The sequence below is a fragment of the Fomitiporia mediterranea genome (assembly GCF_000271605.1).
Source record: "Fomitiporia mediterranea MF3/22 unplaced genomic scaffold FOMMEscaffold_19, whole genome shotgun sequence".
Taxonomy (NCBI): domain Eukaryota; kingdom Fungi; phylum Basidiomycota; class Agaricomycetes; order Hymenochaetales; family Hymenochaetaceae; genus Fomitiporia; species Fomitiporia mediterranea.
This window is the reverse complement of record NW_006760404.1, coordinates 1-7,036: the sequence shown is the minus strand read 5'-3', so window position 1 is coordinate 7,036 and position 7,036 is coordinate 1. Positions and strand designations below refer to the sequence as shown.

General features: G+C 42.7%; 2 protein-coding genes across 2 annotated transcripts; one reads left to right on the top strand and one right to left on the bottom strand.

Annotated features, from left to right (window-relative positions):
- Window positions 1-2,259: 2,259 nt before the first annotated feature.
- On the bottom strand, window positions 2,260-3,614 carry FOMMEDRAFT_171505 (uncharacterized protein; the record flags this gene model as incomplete). The annotated part of the gene is made up of 10 exons (XM_007271890.1): window positions 3,594-3,614; window positions 3,503-3,545; window positions 3,415-3,444; window positions 3,273-3,305; window positions 3,097-3,222; window positions 2,953-3,045; window positions 2,818-2,896; window positions 2,629-2,766; window positions 2,351-2,565; window positions 2,260-2,291 (listed from the first exon to the last, which is right to left on the bottom strand). Exons 5-10 carry the CDS (start codon window positions 3,164-3,166, stop codon window positions 2,260-2,262), a joined length of 627 nt encoding a protein of 208 aa, XP_007271952.1. The 5' UTR covers window positions 3,167-3,222; window positions 3,273-3,305; window positions 3,415-3,444; window positions 3,503-3,545; window positions 3,594-3,614.
- A 1,447-nt stretch (window positions 3,615-5,061) lies between these two features.
- On the top strand, window positions 5,062-5,934 carry FOMMEDRAFT_171504 (uncharacterized protein; the record flags this gene model as incomplete). The annotated part of the gene is made up of 2 exons (XM_007271889.1): window positions 5,062-5,308; window positions 5,856-5,934. Exons 1-2 carry the CDS (start codon window positions 5,082-5,084, stop codon window positions 5,932-5,934), a joined length of 306 nt encoding a protein of 101 aa, XP_007271951.1. The 5' UTR covers window positions 5,062-5,081.
- Between the last annotated feature and the right edge of the window lie 1,102 nt (window positions 5,935-7,036).

The window sequence follows — 7,036 nt, the reverse complement described above, 5'->3', positions numbered from 1 at the left end:
CCAACTTTTTGTCTCCCTTCCATCCCTTCTGCTCCTTGCTCCGCCTCTTGCTCCGCCTCTCCTTCGTTGTCCTCCTTTTTTTCACGTTCCTCTTCCTTTTTGCATTCGCATTCGCGCTTCCGCATTGTTGACCAATGCTGAACGACTTCTTCAATAATTCCATGTATTCACGTTCTTCTTCCTGCTCTGCAGCGCAAGCAACAATCGACGAGCACATGCGAGCACGCTCGCGACAATGTCCATGTCGGATCACTCCCAAGGCACAATCCTCTCTCCGACCCCGTGCGTACTCTCCTTCCCCACCCACCATTCTATGCTTGGCATCCTCGATGGACTCACACCGCATGCCTTTACATTCCCCAGTGCCGTCCATGACACCATTTCGAATAACGGAAGCAGTGGCCACTGCTCACCCCTCCTGAGCCGAGTCCGGACACACCTTGCACATTACCTTCTCCCTTCAAGCCAGAACGTCCCGGAGATACACCTTGCAATCAATGACTCAGTTTACTGCACCTCCCATTGGACGCTGTAGATAGACAATAGAGTACATGCACACAGACACGATTTCGTCTGCAGTCCGAATCAGCTCGTTCAACACTCCGGATCTTGATCTGCATGTACCACTCACACTCGCTGTACGCTGTCACGGTGCGTCCATCTTTTCTTGCTTGTTGTCACTCGCTAATCACTCTAAACCTGTCTCACAGGCGCAGCTCTCCCTTTAGGCCAGAACGCCCCGGGAATACACCCCTCAGTCAACGGTTCAGTTCACCGCACCTCTGATTGCGAGACGTAGTCAGAGTGTACAGTGTGCACGTACAGATGCAGCTTCGCCTGCGGCTCAAATTAGCTCATTCAACGCTCCCTAGTGCACTACTCACTCACTGCACGCCATCGCAGTGCATCCATCTCCTCAATCCAGTTACCTACTCACGCTGACAACGCTCACGCCCACACTCTTAGCCAATCAATCTCACAACCTGTCTCACCCCTAATTGTTGTAGATTATAATGTATTTATATAATGTTTCAATATAATTATAAACTGTTATTTCAATAACAAACGGATATAAAGGAAAATAACTATTATTATGATATTAAAATGATTTAAGAGCTTTATAAACAATTATAATATTTGCCATAATTAACAAGAGTGATTTAACCTTGTAATTTTAGAGATCCATTGTAATGCATTTTATATATTGCCAAGGAGAATAACTCTTATTTATGTTTACAAATTACACAAATCTTTCAGACTTTATAATGAATTGTAGTACTTTCTCAGAAACCGAGATCCGTTCGAAGTGTTTTTACTTTTTTTACTTTTTTCACTTATTTTATACCATTATAAGGTAGTACAAGAATTTAGACTTTTTCCCGATGACTGCGAAGTATTGTTCAATTCTGATTTGGGGTACAGCCATTGGGACGAATTCCGGGTCAATACGAATTGAAGCTGAGCAAGGATAGGAAACCGAAAGGGAGGACATGCTTGCATGGTTGGAAGGACTAGTGCAAGTATATGTCAGATATCAAAAAGGGGAGAAAGTGCATGTGATCATTAATAAGATACATTGAATGTACAGATCAATGATGATCGTACCGCCAACGTAAATGATAGGATCAAGCTCCCGCCCAGAGCACAATAAATAAAGCTTTAACTTAATGGGTGAACCAATAAATTTTAATGGGATGAGTCATCTCACGAGTCCTTCGACATTATATTCTTACCAGATTGACAATCTTTCCTCATTGCAACCTGTAAAAGTAAAGAATGATAACCAGCCTGTTTGTTCTCGAATTGGGACAGTTGGGATGGTGATCTTAGAAATATATGTGTATTATATTCAAGTTTAGACTCTGACAGTCCTTCCACATCCTCAATTCACTATCTCAAGGTGGCACTTAGTAGTATTATCATTCTTCATTTCCAAACACATCCTGTGCACTACTTTCTTGTCGGGGGACAACGATTCCGAATGTGCATATATGTAGGTTTATAGAATGAACCTCCTCAATATTCACGCTTTTGTCGTCGCGAAGCAGAACCTAACAGAATTAAAGTTTTCCTTTTCCAAATATATAGTGAATACTGCTCACACTCGTTCTGAATATCTCAGATTCTGAAAAAAAAAAGAGTACAGATAACAAAGAATACATGTACCGACAGCTGCCTAATAGAACAAGTACTTATAATAACACAGGAATGCATTATATGAAGACGTGTGACGGAACAAACGCAATATCAGAAACCGAGTCAGGCTACTCGATGGTCGCGATACGAAGAAACTTCACACAAGTATCAGTCAAACTCCCAAAATCGGCAGAAAAAGATACTAGTGACGTACACTGCGTAAGTTCAACATCTTCACTATATCCTTCCGAAGTCATGTAACTAGACTCGACAACTACTACACCTCTTCCAGCTTCCTTCAAATTGAACAGCAGCTGATCCCCAAGAATGCACAAAAGTACAGGATTCCCTATCGAAAACAAAATAATTGCAGCCTGTGGATTATTAGTGGTGATGTAAGCTATTTTGAAAACAGCAACTGCAATGTAGCTTTGTAGATGTGAATGTTAATCATTTTAGGAAGTTCATTAAATATTATCATATCTTACTTACAAGCAATAATATATAACTTGATCTTGAATAATAACCTTGACAAGTCGAAGTCCCTTGAAAGTTGTTCGTCTTCGGATATATGCCGCCTTTCGGACAGACAGGTAAAGTAGAAGAAGCCCATTCGCCATAGGTAACAGCCTAAAGCCGATATAAAAACTCAGTATTTTAAAGAATGTTTGAACGACGCACCATGCAATTACTAACTCAAACGGTGGTCTGATACTCAAAGCACATATCGTTATACCCTCTGTCAGAGTCCTGGAAGTTACTGAACAGCAACGCCCTTCAGTTGGAATATAATTAGAGAAAGGTAAATAATCTTACCTTTTTCCAAATATGTGTAATATAAGAGAACACCAAGCGACGCAGCGGCTTGCGAAAAAAGGATAAACTTCAACCACCTATCCAGAGTCCTGTCTATGCAATATCAGGATTCATATTCGGTCGTAATGAATAATATGAAAGCACTTTGAGAATACAGAGCAACGACCCGCATAAGGAGAATATCTGTCAATTGAGCACGAACAATATAAATCATGGCAGTTAAGAATGTGCAATATTCCTCACAGTCGATCAAGACAAGCGTAAGCCAATCTGAGCAGGGCGGTGAGTGCGCACCGTTCGACTAACTGGTTAATACTCACTGCTGATTGCAACAATCCAGAATGAGCTAATACCTGAGAATATCATAGTAAAAATTGTCCAGGCAGTAGAAGCGTGGCGAAACTCACATCTAAAGGAAGAGTTTTCAGAATGGGACGGATACAAAATGATTCCTAATTACTCACCTTGAATGTGTTTCTCCAAAACCATTGACTATTGTTTTTGGGCATCAATGGCAACGTTTAGAGATGATAGTTTTACGTGAACATACAAACGATACTTCCAATAGCGCCTAACAGTGCGTTATAGCGATTCTGCTTGTGCATTAGATTTAGCGAGAAACGCAACACAAGGGCTCTTACTACAAAGAAGATGTAGGTAACGGTGGTGCAATTCCCGGACTTAAAACGGACAAGTCAAACTAAGGATGAAAAAAATAGAGGAACGGAAACAAACCCAGAAGTATCTCGTCTGCTTGAGCTATGAGTATCATCAACAGTATGGACAGAAAAAAGTCAGACCTCCTTGTCCATTTGCAACACTGCGTGTATTGTTAGGAATAATCAGACACAAAAAGATTTCTGCACGTACGGAAATAATAAAGTATAAGAGTTACAAATGCGACTGCGAAGTATTGTTCGATTCTGATTTGAGATACAGCGTTTGCCAATACTGCCGGACTGGGTGCCGGGTCAGCACGAGGATAAATATCCGGATAGGAGGACATGTTTGCATGGCTAAGAGGATCAGAGCGGGGGGAACAGTCGGACTGGCGCGAGGGTATGTCTTTATATAAAGTGAAGAGCGGACATGTGATGAATCCGACAGCCTTGCCAAGGATGGATTATAGGTATGTTAGATAATGTCGAAGGTGATCATATTGGTGCCCGGTACTCCATTACCATCATATCCTGGAGCGAAGAAGAGTCGACGGCGAAGATTAAGCTACATAGTTACTTGGGCAATCTATCATGAAACTTAGTAGTCCGGTGGTTCTTTTAGGAGCACACCGACCTAGCTTTGCTGATAGTTTCAAGCGAAATGGAATCGTTCTCAACCTGGCAATCAGTAAATTTACTTTTTGTACAACAGTAACTGCTCGAAAATCGGATCAGTATGGGTTGTCTTCTCTTTTATTTATGCGAGAACTTGAAGTCACTCGAGTAATTGAGGCATCAATGCCAAGAATGACTCCTGTTGTGGTGTAACGTCATGATGGCTAGGTAAGGAAATCAATGCAGTTTAGACATGCAATTTCACTTTCCTGTCCTCAATGAGCTTTGCTGTGCACTCTGATTGTACACTTAGCATGGAAGCATTCCTAGAGCCACTTCGACTCCATTGTCATTAGTCCAGTGTCTACCCCTCGAGAGAAGGGCATAGCAGAATCTAAAGCCGTGCGGTTATCATTGATAATCATGCAGAGCTTTTACTGCAAGCGTGGGTAGACCATTGTTCGGTGATGTAGTTTCATCTTAGTTGTTTCCGTATCGGCCGTCAGCGTTACAAAGTAGATTTCCGATATGTAAGGAAAAACCAACGGCAGTGAGTAAACTTAGCGCGGTGTAAAGCGGTGTTAGGAGTGACGGTGCGTGGAAAAGACTTGAAGAGATACAGTCAATGGCCGCCGCTTGTTATGATGGTGGCACGTTTCATAGAGTACTTATAGAAGTGGGTGTCGAAATGAGTAGTGTGTATGTCAGTGCTACTTCTGGTCGTTCGCGTCGGCATTTTTATGTATAGCATTATGTAATTTATATTCTTTCCTATTCTGGATATCCGTTAGTTTTTGACTCCGTTCGACGAGAATTTTTTTCTTCTAACCACCGTGCAGCAGATCCAAGGTTGCGATGCTCGCTACAAACAGGATGACCACTGGATCATCTTTTCTTGCGAGCGGGCCAAGGTCTGAGTATTTCAATCCCCCTCGACCGACTCTTGCCGGATCCGAACACCATCGTTCGAGCCGCGTACCAGAAAGTCAAGCAGCGCCATCTGATTTCTTCCTTCGTGGCGGATTCATCCCGAAGACCCCGTTCAGACGGGTGAGGGACGTGGTGACATGCTTTTGGGAAGCGTGGCGGGGATTGGGTGATCGAGTCCATCTTGTCTCGATGCTGTCATCGACGAGATCGGTTACCCTTAAGCTCAATTTGCGGCGCACCAAGCATGAGCACTCATTTGAGTTGTTCTGGTGTAACTCGATTCAGACTACTCTGGATCTGCTGTACTTATACAAATTTTTCTTGTTGTGTGCTCTTTGTGAGCAAGTTATTTAGGACCGTGTTTATTGTACTTGACTGTTTTTCTCAGTTTTGCAGAATACAATGACACAGCGTGGGCATTGATGTAACCCGAATTACTGTTACACTAGACTTGTTCTTATGAACATAGGTTATCTACCTACAACAACAAGGACGATCAAATATTTGAGCATGGATCATTCCCATCGAGGCACAGTGCGATTTTGTGAAGTGTTATCCAGCGCATGCACCATAACTGATACCAGAACCGCTGAAACAAGTTCAGTCATGTACTTTTTATTACTAAAATTACCATTAACTTCAATGAACAGAGCAATATAAGCCCTGATCAATATATATAGTTCAGCTAATTGTACGTAGCTTCGAGCAATCTCCAGATCCTACGCCGGGTTTCCAGCGTGCAAAGTTTGTCCGGATATCAGATTCGAGCAAAAATTAGGCTTGTTTGAATATCAGATCCAGATTCGGAGGTATGTACTATCGAGTGGGCCTGATATCTGGCGACCGCGAAGAAGTCACACCCGACGAACCAGAAGACGAACCCGCAGAGGAAGCACGTCGATGTCTTTGCATTCGTGAAGGGTCAATGTCTGGTAAACCCGCAAGACGTGCAAAGAGTGCAAGAACTTTTTCCAGAAAAAAAATAAGAGTCAGACATTCCCAAGTCAGAGAAAGTAATCCAGATATAGAAAAAAAGACAAGGAGGAAATGATGATGACATACCATCGACAACAGAAATCACACCTCTCAATTGCGTCCCATTCGATGGACCAGGCGACGTCGGCGAGCTTGGCAGTATGGGAGAGGACCCACCGGAATGAGGCTCCTCAGTGACGAAGACACGATGTGCATTTGCTGAGATGGTCATGGATGTCTCAATTTACAACACGGTAGCACGATGCAGGGACAGAGGAACGTACTGGCAAGAATCTTCTCTATAGCAAAACGAAGACTCGAGCTTGCGGACACGCTGTATACTATGACGACACATCGACACATGATGATGAGTGGAGTTAGTACTGATCGTACTAATGACAACCTCGATTCATGGACTTCGCACCAGGGTACTTGTCTTCTCCGTCCATCGAATATGGTTTCCTTTATCGTTATTTATTTTGACTCCAAAGTCCGACTCATTACTCCTCGCAAGTTTTGAAATTCATTTGTCAGCTCCCATCAGATCACACACCTCATTTCACAGCTCCCATCAAATCATGTGCTCTATCTCACAAGTCCGATCATTTATGCTGATCCCATTGAGTGTTCCTTGACTTCTGGTTTCAACTCCAGCTCTAAGATGGGAATCATGATACCAGTTACTGTCTTATTAACCTTGGTCTACAAAATTAACTAAGATTATGCAATAAAGGACCCGGGTCACTCTGAAGAAAAAAAGACTCAAACGTTGGTAATTCTCACGAACGACGTTCTGTATGTGATGAATCTCCTGGGCAACAACCCATTTGCGTTTGGCTTTACAAGCATTCTCCTGGTTCAACAGACTGTTGGCTGGATAAGCAACGCATATGAACCAAAATGCT